This window comes from Heterocephalus glaber, unplaced genomic scaffold, assembly GCF_053883595.1.
Source record: "Heterocephalus glaber isolate CG9 unplaced genomic scaffold, H.glaber_assembly_v1.0 deba00001811, whole genome shotgun sequence".
In the NCBI taxonomy this organism is placed as follows: domain Eukaryota; kingdom Metazoa; phylum Chordata; class Mammalia; order Rodentia; family Bathyergidae; genus Heterocephalus; species Heterocephalus glaber.
In genome coordinates this window covers 281359-298891 of record NW_028258482.1, presented here as the reverse complement: position 1 = coordinate 298891, position 17533 = coordinate 281359, and the positions used below count along the sequence as shown (strand labels likewise).

General features: G+C 39.1%; 1 protein-coding gene and 1 pseudogene across 3 annotated transcripts in view; both read left to right on the top strand.

Moving 5' to 3' along the window:
- Positions 1–273: 273 nt before the first annotated feature.
- The window catches only part of Akap10 (A-kinase anchoring protein 10), an 84894-nt gene continuing 67634 nt past the window's right edge, over positions 274–17533 (top strand). The window contains exons 1-4 of one of the 2 annotated variants that reach the window (XM_004868794.4): positions 275–531; positions 7107–7154; positions 11533–11629; positions 13663–13845. In XM_004868794.4, coding sequence (XP_004868851.1) covers positions 13764–13845 — 82 coding nt within the window. In that variant the 5' untranslated portion in view covers positions 275–531; positions 7107–7154; positions 11533–11629; positions 13663–13763. Of the gene's footprint in view, positions 532–7106; positions 7155–11532; positions 11630–13662; positions 13846–17533 lie in introns of both variants that reach the window. The other variant, XM_004868792.3, reaches the window with a different exon arrangement.
- On the top strand, positions 7161–11526 carry LOC101702067 (serine/arginine-rich splicing factor 5-like; annotated as a pseudogene). Its single transcript, XR_015448342.1, has 2 exons — positions 7161–10423; positions 10497–11526. The product of XR_015448342.1 is annotated as a serine/arginine-rich splicing factor 5-like (transcript).

The following is a 17533-nucleotide window of genomic DNA, read 5'->3' as shown; positions in this document are numbered from 1 at the left end:
GGCACACTGCGATGCGCCCACCGGATGGGCACCCCGCAATTGAGGCACTTCGCCTTCCCAGCTCTAGGCGAGGAGGCTCCAGCTCCAGGACGGTAGTTTTGCATAGTAACTTTGCATAGTAGTGGGTCTGCAGCGCTCCCCTGGGGGCTAGGGCCGGGGGGACCGAGAGGCGTCCGGACCCAGGTCACGAGTGACAGGCGCACAAGGTCACGTGGGCGGCGCGGACCTGCACCCCCGGGAGGGGGCGGGGCCGGCGGCTGGCCTCCCGTGAAGCCTAGCGCGGGGAAGGACCGGAACTCCGGGCGAGTGGTTTGTTGATAATATGGCGGCCGGAGCTGCCTGGGAATCCCGAGGAGGTGGTGGGGCCGACACCCGGAAGAAGGGTCTCATTTCGGGCTAGTGCGGCGGCTCCTGTGAACCCGGAAGTCCGGGCCAACTGCTGAATGAGGGGAACCGGGCCCTCTCCGCGACAGTCCCCCCGCGCCCTCCGCCCGGACCCGGGCCCCGCCATGTCCTTCTTCCGATGGAAAGGTAGCCGAGAGGCGCCGGAGGGGGCCAGGCCGGGCCTCAGGGGTGGCGGTGGGACCGGTGGGACCGGTGGGCCTGTGAGGGCTTCCTCCAGGGCGACAGCGAGGCCCTCAGTGAGCCTCTCAGCCTCCTCGCAGACGCCCCCCCGGTGCCTTACTGGGTTCCGGGACTCTACGGGGAGACTATGGCCTCCTCGCGAGAGGTCAGAAGGGTATTGTCGCGCTGGTCCAAAAGTGTGCTGAGACCCATAGAAGTTAATGCTGGTTTGCTTAAGAGCTGCTTTTCAGGTTTTTTTGTTTGGTTGGCTTTTTCACGTACTGTGGATCAAGATCAAGGAATCACTTTTGTACTTTATTGTGAAAGACTGACTTTTCTGAATATTGAGGGTTTAATGTCTGAAAGCGACACACGAAAACATTGTTTTCTTCAACTAGTACTGTACTGTTTTCCAGTTTCCTCTTTTTGGGGGAAGGGGGAAAGGGGAAGGTCTACTGTTGTTCCTAAAATAAAAGTGCTTACTACTAAGTTTCCTGTTGAAGAAGACTACTTTTGATGACTTGGCAAATTTCCTAACTACTGGAACCTTAACTTAGTAAACGAGCTATTTGTGTTTCTGATTTTCAGTTGTAAGAGCTGATAATTTTTAAAGGCAGCATGGTTTTGATCCCAGGAAGGTTATTGCATATTAAATACATATCAAAGTGAGCAAGTGAGTCTCTTCGGCTGATAATTGTTACCCTGTCAATTCTTATTGCTTTGGAGAAAGTGTACCAGACAGAAACAGACTTTTAAAAAAGCACTAAACTACATCAGGCTTGAGTTCACAGGAGAACTGTTACTGTGTAACCTAGGACAAGCAAGTTAACTCATTTTTCTCTCTTCTTTACCTGAAAACCAAGTAATTCCTAAAGGGCCATTCAGCAGTAACTAAGGAATTCCTCTTCAGTAAAGGCAGGGGCTCAGTAACTGATGCTAGGTGATGAATGAAACTGGTAAATGGTCAAAAGCTTTATTAGTAAGTACCTTTGATACAGTAATAGCTCTCTGGAGAGGGCTATTCTTAGTTAACTATATATAGTTTGACAGTGTCGAAGTGCTTAGGGTTTTTTTGTTTTTGTTTTTGTTTTTTTGGTACCGGGGATCAAACAGGTGGCAGAACCACTGAGCTAAATCCCCGGCCCTAGGTGTTTTGTTTTTTTTAAGGAAAAAACATTTTAAGAATAATGAGGCTAATTGCTTGTTGCACAAGAGACTGTTGCCTGTTTATTCAACAAATACTTTTAATCAGGCACTGGGCTAGGCCTGCATGATTGAGCAATCAAGATAGAGACCCTACATCTTTGGAGCTTATTGTTGGCTGCCATACACAAATAAATAAGCAAATAAATTCTGTGTGTGGGGGTGGGGGGATGAACTTAGAAATAGAATAAAGTGTACTGAATGAGTAACTTGAGAAACATTTTCGTTGGATGTTAGAGAAAGGACTCAGCAAATGATTTTGAAGCAAAGCTAAAGGATTAAGCAGGAGATAATTTAGAGAGGCCTGGGGACAATAGGAACAGGGAAGGAGGAGCATAATGGGCCTTCAAGAAGGCTACTACTGCGATGGGGGAATGGAGAGATAGCAAGGATCAATGATTGAGAACTTCATAGGCCATGGTTAGGTTTTATTTCACATATAGAAAAAATTATTTTAAAGGCTTTAAAAAAGGAGTGATCTGATCTTATGTTTTAAAAAGATCATTCTAGCAGCTTTATGAAGATGAGATGTGGCAAGAGTAGAAGCTGGAGACAGTCTTATGAGGAATCCCACCCAGACTTTAATACCATCCTTAAATATCACCGATATGTTTATGACTCCCAAATTTGTATTTACAACTTGGCTCCTCACTCCTAAATCCAAACTGGTGTATCTGTTGGTCCACTTTTTAAATTCTTATCTGACAAGTTTATTTATAATATCTAAAATTTAACTCCAGATTTAGTCCTTCTAAACCTGTTCATCAGGTTTTTGCCCTTTAATTGGTCAGGCTAAACCTTTAGTACATCCTTTGAATTTCTCTTTCTCTCTTACCTGTGGTTCAGGCAGACATTTCTCTCTAGATTGAGTGACTAAGGCAGTCCTATGAGGAGGTATCATTCAGATCTTAGCTTAAATGTCAAGAGGGAGCTGGTTGTTTGAAGACTGAGGAAGCACGTTTTGCTATGACCTGCATTTGATTTTCTTCCATTTCTTTTACTGTGGTGGTATATTTTCAAAACAAATGCACAGAAACAAATTCAAGTATGTATGGGAACTTTTTATATTAAAAAAAAGAGTTCCTAGTCAGTTGGAAAAGAATGGCTATGCAGTAAATTGTACTGGTTATCCATCTGGCAAAAAACAGTGAATTTTTTCAGTAGAGGGTCAGAAAGTAAATAATGTATTTCAGGCTTTGCAGGCCTTTGAATATCTGTTATACGCTATCCTTGTAGCCATAGACAGTACCTAAACAAATGGGCATGACTGTTGTTACTTTATTTGTAAAAATCTGTCAATAAGCTAGATTTCACCCACAAGCTATATTTTACCAAATTCTGATAATACAAAAATAAATCCAAGGCAGATAAGACTCCAAAATGTGAAAAAGCAAAACTTAAAACCATATAGAACACATATACGGGGAAAAGAATCTGATCTTGGGGTAGGAGAGTGGGTATGTATACACACACACACACACACACACACGCACGCACACGCACACGTGTATATAAGCCCAAGAAAATCGATGTAATGTACATTTGATTACATTAAAATTAAAACTTTTGTGCAATAAAATGTCTAGGATATTTGTAATAAAAACACCAAAAGATGAGTATCCAAATTATGTATGGAGTTTCTACAAGTATTAAGTAAAAGATTCTGAAGGGGCAGATCATGAAAGAGAAAACCTAAATAAATGGTCAATAAATGTGAAAGGATGCTTAACATCAAAGGAAACAAAAATTAATTTAAAACATAACTTCAAAACTGTTAAGTTGGCAATAATTTTTGAAATGTCAAGGATGAGAATTTGAAGCGAGGCTACCATATGAATTGGTGCAACTGTTCACATTAAAGATGCACCTTGTTATCTGGTGATTTCATTACTAAGGATTTATCCTAGAGACATTCTTGCATGTATCATAGGAAGAATGTACTAGAATGTACAGCACATCAATGTAAGTGAAAGTTAGGAAATAAACTAAATGTTTATTAATAGGGAAATGGGTAGTTTCCCTTATATTTATAAAGGAAACAAATAGATTAAAATGACTAAAACTACATGAATGACCCAAAACTGCATGTACAGTATAGGTCAGATATGTAGATACCAATTGTAGCTGTTTTTGTTTTTTGTACTGTGGATTGATCCCAGGGTCTCGGGCATGCTAGGCAAGTACTGTTATAATTGAGCTGTACCTCCAATCCCTTATTTGTGTAATTTTAAAAGATGTGTACAATAATACCATAGGTTTTATTTTATTTATTTATTTTTGCATTCTTTATGGTAATAAATTATGGTCTTAAAACCCTCGTGGCAGGAAAATATTTATGTTAGAACTTAACTTTGGGAAGAGAGGAAGAGCAATAGGGCCAGGTGGTAATTTATAGAAACTTTAAGCTACATTTATACACTTGATCTTACCTTCTTTTTTTTTTTTTCTGGTACCGGGGACCGAACTCAGGACCTTGCGCTTGTGAGGCAGGTGGCGGAACCACTGAGCTAAATCCCCAGTCCTATACACTTGATCTTAGCCAGAAGGCCAAGAAGCAATTTTTTTCTCTTTTTTGTTGGGTCGAGGGGATACTAGGGATCAAACTTGGGACCTTGCACTTTCGAGGCAGGCATGGTGCCAGTGAGCTAAATCCCCAGCTCCTAAGCTACATTTATAAAAAGGAAAGAGGAAATAGAGCAAAATGGTAGTTTTGATTGGTAGGTTGTATGTGCAATTCCATGTTTGAATTATTAACATGGGAGAGCTCTTTGAGAGGAGAATGTTTTGAGGGTAGCAGAAGTGGAGCTACAAAGGTATATTGGTGGTAGAATCACTTGTTTTTAGAACTAGTTGGGACATGGCATGTGAGGGAGAGACAGTGTCGAGGATGAATTCCAGACTTTAGGCCAAGTATCTGGCAGCTGATAGTGTCAGTTAATGAGAAGATGAAGACAGAGGTAGAAATAGGTTTGAGAAAAAGAAGATACATTCCCAGGCAGGTAGGTGGCTAGCTATGTGAAATGTCACTCTGTAGCTGACAAATATGTCCAACTATTCTGTCAGTGAAAATTAAAAATACATTTTTTTAAAAGATTAGGGAAGATTAGTCAGAAAGTACATATGTATATATAGTGAAAAGAGACAACCACCCTTTTTTCTGAAAAACTCCCAGTGGTTGAAGAAAGAGAGGTCAGCAATTGGGAAAATTGAGAAGGAGCAGCTAGAAAACCAGGAGGAGAGTGGAGTGTCATGAAAGACAAGACAGGTTAATGTTTCAAGTGAGAGATGCAGTTGCTTGGCAAATGCTGCTGAGAGGGGTGCAGATAGCAGTCACTCTACCACGTTTCGTATTTTATCTTCCTGACAACAGTGATCACTACCTGAGATGATCTTGCTAATTTTTTCCATGAGATGATCTCACTTATGTTCTCCACACCTTTGAATGTCTGTCTGTCTTTCTTTCTTTTTCTTTCTTTCTTTCTTTCTTTCTTTCTTTCTTTCTTTCTTTCTTTCTTTCTTTCTTTCTTTCTTCTTCAGTACTGGGGAATGAGCCCAGGGCCTTTGCACTGAGCTGTGTCCTCAGCCCTTTTTATTTTTTATTTTGAGACAGGGTCTTACTAAGTCACTAAATTCCCTCGGTCGGGCTCAAACTTGGAATTCTCCTACCTCAGCCTTCCAGAGTGCTGGGATTGAAGGCATGTGTCACTGGCTAAATGTAGACTTGAAGGCAAGATTGCTGCCTTTTCTTTTTTTTTTACATTAACTTTTTTGGTACATTTTAGGTATACAGTATGCTGACATTATTGGGAGTTTGTATCTTTACATAATATATCTTGGTTCTTGTTTTTTTCCCCATTCCCCTGCCCTCTGTTCAACACCTCCACGCCTCCCTATTTACACAGACTTTGTTTCTATTTTCTCATATTTATTCCTCTCCCTTTCCTTTCCCGTACCCGTCCCACTTCCCCTTCCCCTTCCCCTTTGGACCTTTTCTTCCTATTTCATATTATGTATTATACATTTTGATTCTTGTTTACACTTTCAGTTTCTCACACAGAGAAACTGTTCAGTATTGATTGTTGCCTTTTCTGCCAATGTCTCTTTGGCACATGCTAGGCACTCAAATGGTTGGTGGATAGACTTCAACTTTTAGTATTTAAGAGCACAGGTAGAGAGATACATATGTTTGAGGATTCATTTCAATAAGCTTTTTTTTTTTGGATTAACTTTTTTTTCTCTCTCTTTTTTTGGTACCAGGGATCAAACTCGGGTCCTTGTGCTTGCAAGGCAAGCAGCAGAACCACTGAGCTAAATCCCTGGCCCTCAATAAGCTTTTTTTTTTTTTTTTTTTTGGTACCGGGGATCGAACTCCGGTCCTTGCGCTTGCGCAGCAGGCAGCGAAACCACTGAGCTAAATCCCCAGCCCAATAAGCTTTTGATAATACAGTTTACTGTTGGAAGAAAAACAAGAAAATAGGATTAAAAATAGTCTTCTGTCAGATCCTGTAATAAAGTTCACCTTTTGCTTAAGCTGCTGTGTATCTATTCCTGGGTGTTTTGTTGTTAGCTTATCTGCAATATAATTTTCACTATTTTGTATAATAAAGGAAAGATCAATTTTGAGCCAACTTGTTTGACTTTGAGTGTTAGAAATTTAGAGTGTTTGTAATTTTAAATGGTTGTATTTGATAGCTGTGAGGGAAATACAAAGAAGCAAGATACACCACCAAAGAAATCTTTTTTGTGTGTGTGATGCTTATAATAGCTAAGTATAGTGGATAGCTTGTGGTAATATTTGTTTTTTTGTGGGGTTTTTTTGGTACTGGGGATCGAACTCAGGACCTTGCCCTTGTGAGGCAGGCGGCAGAACCACTGGGCCAAATCCCCAACCCTTTGTGGTAGTATTAGTTAACATATATCCTAAATTTACTGTACTAGTTACTCTCCAGATGCCTTTTACAGGTATATATTGTTTCATGAGTATAAAGTTTTACTGTTGACCTAATTTTATTAATCAAGGAAATTTAAACCCAGTGAAGCAACTTTTCCCCAAGATTGCATGGCTAAAAAGGGGCAAAGGAAGAATTTGAACACAGATGTTGTGACCATATTGTGTCTCCTTACATTTTCCCAATTTTTTTTTTTTGCACTGCTGTTCAGTGGTTACTTCCTTAGGGAAACCTTCTCTGACAACTGCCCTTCTCTGTCCCCCTACAAGATAGTCCATTATTCTGCAACTTTGAATACTTATCCATTAGAATAAACCTCTGATTTTTACAGTATGTGGAAAGGATCTCTTTGGCTGGAAAAGTTGGTCATAATGCCCTTTTGTCTTGTAGTGAAAGGCAAAGAAGAAGAGAAGACCTCAGATGTCAAGTCCATTAAAGGTGAGTTTAGCTGACATTTCATTGTATTCAAAAGTCATGTGGGCTGGGGATTTAGCTCAGTGATTCTGCTGACTGCCTCGCAAGTACAAGGTCCTGAGTTCGATCCCCGGTACCAAAAGAAAAAAAAAAATGTAATGAGGGCTGGGAATGTAGCTCAGTGGCACCATGCCTGCCTGGCAAATGAAAGGTCCTGAGTTTGATTGCCAGTACTGGAAAAAAAAGGAATGAGGTGGGCGTGCACACTTGTAATCCCAGCGCTCAAGAGGATCACCACAAGTTCGAGGCAAGCATGGACTACATAGTGAGTTCAAGCCCAGCCTGAACTACACAGGGAGACCCTGTCTCAAGAACCAAAAAAGAAAGAAAAAAAAGTGCTTAGCATTTATGAGCTCTTTAATCCTGTTATCTTCTGCTTTGCTTTATAATTATGATTGTGATTTACATCCCTCTTTAACCTGTATCTTCTTTAACAGGTAAGATGTAATAGGCTTTTTTTACTGAACATTGATTGACTGAACTAGTGATTACAGTAAACCAGTCCCCTCATCATTAGTCATCTATTTGATTGTTCTCCAAAAGTGATTAGTTGACTTTATTCAGTAAGGCAAAAATGAAGGCTACTCAACTCAGCAGTTTGACAACTGAGAGAAAATGTTCCTGTAAGGTTTGGTTTTGTGTTTATTCAGAAATGTGGATGATTGTAGCTTTTATTTATTACTTTGGATGAATGGCTTTAATTTAAAATTTGTTCATAGTATTTTATTGGCATCAATACCTTTTCCTTATTTCTAGGTTAGAATGTGCTAGGTTTAGATTATAATCTCTGCTGTGTTGTGTTTTTTTTGAGACAGGGCCTCACTCTGTAAGTGTTGGGATCACAGGTGTGTGCCACCATGCCTGGCTCTGCAGTGGTATTTTTTGGGGGGGCAGGGGTACTGGGGATCGAACTCAGGACCTTGTGCTTACAAGGCAGGAGGCAGAACCACTGAGTTAAATCCTCGGCCCTATCTAGTTTTAACATAGTAGGCATCTAGTGTTGAATTAGTCAAATTAAGTGAAGTATTGTGAGGAGTTCAAAGAAAGTTGAGAGCAGCAAGTGATTTCTGAAGCTTAGGGAGGACTTCATGGAAATGAAACTTACCCAATATAAAAGTTGAAGTATAAGATGTGTCTTAGTTACCTTTTCATCACTGAGACACAATACCTGACATCCACAAGTTAAAGGAGAAAAGGTTTATTTTGACCTACAGTTTGTAGATGTTTCAGTCCATGTCGGCTGGCTCCAAGGCAGGGCAGCATGGCAGAGGGGTATGCCAGCAAAGAAATAGCTCATAGCGTGGCAGTGGGAACCAGAAAGAGGTGAGGGAAGAGGGAGGGAGGGATACCCTTCCAGGTCATGCTCCCAGAGACCCTCTTCCTCTAGCATCACATTTAACTGTACATTCATCCGTGGACACACCCCTATGATCCACTACCTCCCCAAATCCCCACATATGAGGATATGAGGCTTTGGGAGAACATCTAGATACAAATCATTAAAAGATGGATTTGAATGAATGAAAAGATTCTTTTTCTTCTCCTGCCACCTTAGCCTTTTGTTTCTTTGAGTATACACAATCCACGAAAAAATGTATACACACTTCAGGAAAAGAAAAACTTGTATAAATATTTTCATACTGAATTTATTGAGGCATAATGATATTAATGCAAGTTACCTTTGGCCTCTACGATTACAAGAGGTGCTCAAAGTGATGGCCATTAGCTTCTAAACATTTATTAGTACAGAGAACTGCTACTTGAGTAACCTTGATCATTGAGATTGCTGCACATGCATTTTCAGTTTCTTCTCTAAGGGCAGTGTAGTGGGTTTTTTGCAATATATGACGTCCTCTAGGTTCCCCCATACAAGGGTAACACCATCTGTTGAAAACGCATCATACTTTTTTTCTTTTCCTGAAGTATGTATACATTTTTTTTGGTGGATTTATATGTTGGCAGAGAGGCCTTCAGACAAGTAAAGGACAATTTTTACAGAAAGATTGAGATAATGTTATTGAGAGCTGTAAAGACTAGAAAGGAAAGTTGAAACAGACAAAAAGTGGCCATCATAGGCTTTTGAACAGGATACTGATGATGTATGTATGGGTGTTTATGAAAGGACATTTTGGAAGGGTTATGTGGGATGGAGGCCTTGGAAGTTCTTTTGTAATACAAAAGGACCTGTACCAGGGGTGTGGTGTTGAAACTAAACATCTTGAAGAAAATGACGACAGATTTTAGCAAGTAACAGATAAGAATGGGACCACAAGGTTGAAATTTGGAGACTGGTGGAGTGGACAAAGGAAAAGTAGAAAGAAAAATTAGTTTAGAATATGTAACATTTGTGATATTTGAATAAGTTGGGCTTGAGATGGCGACGTCAAAGTGGGAATGCCTAAATAGTAAATAATTAGAGACACAGTGCTTGATCCCAGATCAAACGACAGGTCTGAGGTACTGCTCAGGTGTTCTCTAGCCATTTCACAGAGGCATGGCCTAGGAGTTGTTGCTTAGAGTGTCTACATTGAGGCATGAGTAACTCTTCTCTTGAATCAGCGGTTACTTTGGCTTTACCTATTTTGCAGACAAATCATGACCTATATATTATTGTTTATGGAGGAGGGTGTGTGAGAAAAGGAGCTTACAGCTTAAAAAAAAACTTTGAAAGCTATTGTTTTAGCAATATATGAAGGTTTGTGAATAAACGTGCTTTCTATCAAAAAGAATCAACAGCCATAGGAAGAAGAGGAGTCAAAGAAGACCATATCTGACACAGTAGGCATTTAATGTAGTAAAAGAAGGAGAAAGATAAATAGATAGAAGAAGAAATTAGGGAGACCAAGTTAAGATAGGCTAACAGGAAGGAGCAGGTAAATATGAAGTACTCATTCTAACAGAACTTAAGGGAGGAGAGAAAAGCCCTGTACAAATGATTTAATAGAATTTTACATTATCATAGACATCGAATTAAGAAGCAGTTAGTGGAGGTGTGCCCTGGTCTTCAGGGAGGTAGAAGACTCTGTTGCAGACTACGGGCCTCTGCATTTCAGCCACCAAAGAGCCTGTCTGGTAGGGCACACTAGCTGGAGGTCATGAGTGGCTGTCAAGTGTTCATCGTCAGGAAGTTAAATCTAGCAGCTAGGGAGAATGACATGGAAAGATTCTTCAAGGGTTGTGGATGGATCAGGGATATTGATTTGAAAAGAGGGTTTGGTTTTGTGGGTTTTAGTGTACCTACTGTGTTGTGAAAACGCATGCTTGAAGCCCCAATAAGCATGTTAAGCTCTATTTTAGAAATTTGAGGATCCAAGGGATGCGGATGATGCTATGTATGAACTTGATGGAAAAGAACTTTGTAGTGAAAGGGTTACTATTGAACATGCTAGGGGTTCAGTCTCGAGGAGGAAGAGATAGAGGACAATACTCTGATCATTTTGTAGTCACAGACCCCGAAATGATAGATGAAGTGCTCCACCTATAAGAACAGAAAATTGACTTAGAGTTGAGAATTTATCCTTCCGAGTCAGCTGTCAGGATCTCAAAGATTTCATGAGACAAGCTGGGGAAGTAGCCTTTGAGGATGCACACAGACCTAAGTTAAATAAAGGGTTGATTGAGTTTGCCTCTTACTGTGACTTAAAGAATGCTATTGAAAAACTTTCTGGAAAGGAAATAAAAGGGTGAAAAATCAAATTAGTTGAAGGCAGCAAAAGGCACAATAGGTCAAGAAGCAGGTCTCGATCACAGACTAGGAGTTCCTCTAGGTCCCGTAGCCAATCTTGTTCCCATAGTCACAAGTCTTACAGCTGGCCAAGAAGTCAGAGCTGGAGTTGGAGCATGTCCCATTCTGTTAGTAGGTCTCCTGCGCCTGAGAAGAGCCAGAAAGGTGGTTCTTCAAGTAGATCTAAGTCTCCAGCATCTGTGCATTGGCAGAGGTCCAGGTCCAGGTCCAGATCAGTTAACAGTGGCAATTAAACTGTAAATAACTTGCCCTAGGGACCTTTTTTAAAAACAAAAACAAATTTCCAAACCATACTTGCTAAAAATTCTGGTAAGTATGTGCTTTTCTGTGGGGTCGGGGTTTGGAGTGGGGTCGGGGTTTGGAGTGGGGTCGAGTTGGGCTGGATATCTTGTAGATGTGGACCACCAACGGGTTGTTGAAAACTAATTGTATTAAATGTCTTTTGATAAGCCTTCTGCTCAAAAAGAAACAATTAGAAAGTCTCATCATTCCCATAGAATCTTATTTGTAGTTTGTTGACTGTACCAGAAAACTAGCTATTGTTTATAAACTTGTTAAAATGATTTTGTTCCCTTTAATATGAAAATAAACACAAAGCTTTCTTCTGAAATTGAGCAAACGGTATGAAGGCAGTTACTCTCCACTTCACAACTCTCAAAATTCTTACTGAATGGCTGGCAAATTTAAATACCTGGTAAGCAGTTATGGATATTCACATTCTTATATGCTTTAGCCTATAAACATATCTCTAAGAGTCACCGATTGAGTTGTAGTACTAGTAGCCTTCATAAGTCCTACCTAGTATTACTCAGATTTTGCATCTGGGACCATATGCTGAGAGCACTTACGGGGGTGCTAAGAGTGACAACTTTAGTTATTTTAGAGTATTTTATCATTAGACATGTAATGTTAAGTGACTTGTTTCATTTCTTGCTATAGCAGTATACTAAGCTGAAATGTCTCTGTTACAGTTTATATCTGGATGTCTCCCCAAAGCCTGGTGTGCTCAAAGGTGGGGCTTTGGAAAGATACTTGGATCATGGGAACATTATAGCTAAATGTGATGTTAGGAGAAGGCAAGACCTGCTTGAAAGAGGAGGATCAGTGAGGATATGGCTTGGAAGAGTGCATCTCTGCTTCCTGGCTGCCATGAGCTGAACAGCTTTCCTCCACCAGCCTGTGCTGTGCCACCCTACCTTAGAGCCTGCTTATTATGGACTGAAACACGAACCAAAATAAACCTCTTCTTTAAGTTGTGTGTATTGGGTATTTTGTCCCAGCAACCAGGAAAGTGACTGAGACATTCTTAAAGTTTTCATCAGCTGGTCATGGTGTCTCACCTTTGTTATCTCAGCTGTTTGGGAAGCTGAAGCAGGATTGAAAGTTGGAGACCAGCCTGGACAATTATGGAGACACTGTCAAAAAATAGAAAATAACAGAAAGGGCTGTAGTGTCCTGGCCTAACATTTGTGAGGCTCTGTGTTTAGTCCCTATGCTGAAATTTAAAAGATCCTTTTGTAAGTCATTAAGCTGGGTGTGCTGGTGCACACTGTGATCCTAGCACGAGAGGCTGAGGCAGGAGAATGGCTGTGAGTTCAAAGCCAGCCTGAACTACACAATGAGATCCTGTCTCAAAAAACACACACAAACTCCTTAATACTTATGTGAAATGATTAGGATAGGTAGAGTTTTAATTCAGCTGTAGTGATGTAAGGTTACTTTGAGTGTTATAATATTGTTATTTCTTATTAACACTTAGTATGTAAATCCTTTATTCTGAAGTAAAAAAGATAAGGGCTAGGGATTTAGCTCAGTGGTTCCTCTGCCTGCCTTGAAAGCACAAGGTCCCAAGTTTGATCCCCAGTACCAAAACAAACAAACAAACAAAAAGGTAATGCTAATGTTTTTCAGACTACTAAAGAAAAAAATCTGCAATATTGAGTGAACCCAGGGCCTTTTCACTGAGCTACATCCCCAACTCCTTTTTGTTTTTTTGTTTGTTTGTTTTTTGAAACAGAATCTTGCCAGATTGCTTGGGCTGGGCTCAAACTCTTGATCCTCTTAGCCTCCCAGAGTACTGGGGTTACAGGAATGGACCATCACACCTGGCCAAAAAAATACATTTTGTAATTTTTTTTGTTTTGGTGATGCAGGGGATAAAATCCAGAGTCTACCTAACCATTGTGAGGGAAGCACACTACTTCTGAGCTATATCCTTAATCTGTATTTTGTACATTTTAAGCGTGCTTTATCTTTAGGCAGCTTGAACTTTGATCATCAGTGTATTTTGTTAGATGGAGAAATTTTGTTACTCAATTAAAAGTATCCTGAGGAATATTTTTCTAGGTTTTTTTATTTTCTCCTAAGCATTCTGCAATTTTAGTTTTGTTCCTGAAGCAATTAAGGAATTGAAAAGGGTCCATATTTCAGAAGGCTCTCTTGCTTTGGTACTTTCTGTCTGTTATAGACAAATTTCTCGAAGGAGCTCTCTTTCTCTCTCTCTCTCATTTAATTTTTGGTACACTATTTTTATTTATAAATAATATTAGTGTTTTCTTTCCAATTTTCTGCTGTTTGAGTTACCTTTCATCTGAGTTTTTTGTTGTGTGCTGATTAAACAAATTATTACAAAATTTAATTTTTTAAGGTTTTCTTAAAACCCTTTGAGTTCTAGAGTACCAAATTATGCTAAGCTTTGTGTTTAACATTTTGTTTGAAAAATTATAGCTTCCATAGCTGTACATTCCCCACAAAAAAGTACTAAAAATCATGCCTTGCTGGAGGCTGCAGGACCAAGTCATGTTGCAATCAATGCCATTTCTGCCAACATGGACTCCTTTTCAAGCAGCAGGACAGCAACACTTAAGAAGCAGCCAAGCCACATGGAGGCTGCTCACTTTGGGGACCTGGGTAAGTGACTTTTTGTTAACTTCTAGTAGGGGAAGGAGATGAGTACAGTAATGTGGAACTCCTGTTATAGGAAACTGACCTATACTGTTGGAAGGGACTTGAGAAAATAAACTAAAATATCAGCAACAAGTATAATGGAGGGTACTGTATTAAGTTCCAATAAATATAAAATATATAGCATGGGCAGGAGAAACATAAGCAGTTTCCAGAAGAAGAAATACATTTGACCACTAATTAAAAATACATGAAAAAGATGCTTCACTTCAGTAATACAGAAAAGCAAATTAAAACAGTTAAAACATACTAGCATATATTTAAATTTGATGAATTGGATGTTCATAGAGGTGCAAGGAAATGGCCACTCCCATTTAATGATAATATAAATTGATGACTTTTTGGAGCGCAGTCAGTTTGAAAATATTTTTGAAATATAAGATATAGCCAGGAGTGGTGCCACAGGTCTGTAATTCCAGCTACTCACAAGGCTGAAGTAGGAGAATTGCAAGTTTGAGTCCAGCCTGGGCAATTTAGCAAGACCCTGTCTCAAAATACAGTAAGAGGACTGAGGATTTAGCTCAGTGGTTTCGCCACCTGCTGTGCAAGTGCAAGGACCTGATCCCCGGTACCAAAAAAAAAAAAAAAAGTACGAATAAAAAAGATCTAGGGTATAGCTTAGTGGTAAAGTACCTTCCTAGTATATTATGCTCTTGGGTTTAATCCCCGATACTACAAACAGTATATATGTGCATGTGTATTTATTTGTGTGTGTATGTGTGTGCACACATGAGTGCCATTTGAACAACACTTCTCTTTCTAAGATTTAGCCATCAGGTATGCACAAAGATGTATATATATGTACGTATAAGGGCCGGCAAGGTCCCAAGCTTGATCCCCGGTACCAAAAAAAAAGTATGTATAAGACAATTTATAGTATTGTTTGTGATAGCAAAAAATGAGAAACAATATATAAATACATGTTAATAGAGAAATAGTCAAACTGTGGTGTACTCATACTCTGGAATATGGTGTAGTTGTTTGAAAGTCTAAAAAAGACATTTGAAGAGCTGGGGGTGGTGGTGCCTGCAGTCCCAGTACTTTGGAGGCTTAGGCAGGAGGCTGAACTGAGAATTCGAGGCCAGCCTAGAATAGATACATCATGAGTTCAAGATCAGCCTGAACTACATAGTGAGACTCTGTCTCAAAAAAACCAAATTAAATGGCAAAAAAATAAGAACCAAGATACATCATGTAAAGGTACAAGTTCCCAATGAGAAATGTAAATGTGTTGTATACCTAAAATGTACCAATAAAAGAATTTAAGGAAAAAAAACCAAATTAAATAAATAAAATAGCCAGGTGAAAGTGAAAAGAGTAGTTGAGTACAGTGTGTATGGTAAAATCCCTGTTACGTTAAAATACCCCCCCAGTAAAGAGATATGCAGAAGGTCTTTGAGTATTTGTTACTCCAATTTCTTCACTTAAAAAGCTGGATGTGGTGGTATATGCCTATAATTCCAGCACTCTGGAAGGCTGAGGCAGAAGGATTGCAAGTTTTAGCTCACCCTGGGCAGCTCAGTGAGAATTTCCTAAATTTAATCCCCAGTACTACAAAAACAAAACAACAACAACAACAGCAAAAACAAAAAAAAATTGCATGTCACATTGTCATAAATTGAAAAAAAAAAATCCATGAATGAATTGCTTCTAATAAAATTTCTCTCACTTTTGGCATCTCTCTGTTTAACATTTATGTATAGTCAAAGCCAGGGAGGATGTCAGAATCTTTGTGGGTCATGCACACCAATACACTGTGAAGTGCTTATTCATCACAAAACAGTAATTTTTCGCTGGATGCATTCCTGGTAGGAATGTTCAATGATATAGCCACTTAGGAAAATAGCTTGGAGGCTTCTTATAAAGCTAAACATGAAGTTACCATATGACTCATTAATTGCACTTTTAGACATTTATCTCAGAGAAATGAAAATTTATTTTCGCACAAAAACTTGTACAGGAATGTTTGTGTCAACTTATTAGTGAAAAAGTGAATTTCCTTCAGCAGGCGAGTGAACTAGTACATTCATATCCTAGAATACTTCTTAGGAATAAAAAGAGTAATCTCGAGGGTATTATTTTGAGACAGAAGCCAATCCCTACAGTGTAGCGTTATTCTATTTGTATTTACATCCTTGAAATGACAAAGTTAGAGACATGCAGGACAGATTAGTGTTTGCCAGAAGTGAGAGGGGAAGGTGAGTATGTTTACAAAGGAGGCAACTTGAGGGCCCCCCTTTTTTTCACACTAGGGATTGAATTTGGGTCCTTAGGCTTGCACAGCAGGAGGTGAAACCACTGAGCTAAATCCCCACCCCAGGGCCCCTTTTGGTATTGAAACATTGCTGTATCTTGACAGTAGATATAGATATATATATACGATAAAATTAAATACATACACACACATGAAGTAAAATTGAGGAAATCCAGTAAAAGTAATGAAATGTATCAGTGTTAATACCTTGGTATAATACTGTACTGTAGTTTTGGAAGATGTTACCATGTGGAAAGCTAAAAGGTTCAAGGGATCTTTTTCTCTTTTTTTTGTGGTGGTGGGGCTGGACTCTAGGGCCTTATACATGTTAGCAAGTGTTCTACCATGGAGCTACACTGCTAACCCTCCAAATGATCTTTCTGTATTATTTCTTATAACTGGATGTAAATTTATAATTAAAAGAAGCGATCTCTCTAGTTAAAAGAAATTCCAAGCCTTGACAAAACTAGGATTTCCTCAAATTCATGAAGTAATGTCAAAGATGGACAATATCATTTTGCAATAGGACAGTTACTAAAGGTGATGGCGTGAGGTGCTTCAAAACAGTTGATCTGAGTATTAAAGGATGAAGGAAATCCTTTTAGGAAAATCATTGAAACCCTAGTTAATTTTATCAAAATGACCCATTTTATGACATGCTGTGAAGGCCAAATTTTTTTTTAACTTTTTTGTTTATTCTAATAGTTAGCTTGTGGTTATAATAACCTAAATTTAGCTAAAATAAATGTATCTTTTATTAAATTTAGTTTCATTTTTTAAGATAAGATCCCAAAGCTACTCTTCATTCTGTTATAAATAATGCTGAGACTTCATAAGATCTTTATATAGTTATATCCATACATCAACAGTTTTTCTCTGGGATAAGTGCCCACAAGTACTTACTAGACTGAAAATTATACAGTTTGGTAAGGATTTACTGTGTGTGCCTGAATGCTCCTCTATAAAGATTTTGTCATTTTATATTCTCATCACCAGTATGTGAGAGTGTTGCCTCTATACCTTATTAGGCTTATTATTTTTTTTGAAAAATCTTCTTCCCGTTTGATAGGCAAAAATGTTATCTTGTATTAATTTGCCTTTCTCTTCTAGATTTATTTTTTAATTTAGATTTTTGAGACACCATCTCACTATGTAGTTCAAGATGCTCTTGAACTCACTATGTAGTCCAGGCTGGCCTTGAACTTGCGGTGATCCTCCTGTCTCAGCTGCCAGAGTGCTGAGATTACAGGTGTCACCACCAATCCTGGCCTCTTCTGGGGTTTTTAATGAGGTTGCATACTTTTTTATATTTGTAGTGGCCCTTTTTCTTTGGGAATAGTATCACAAGATCTTTTTCCTTTAAGAAATTATGTGGTCTGA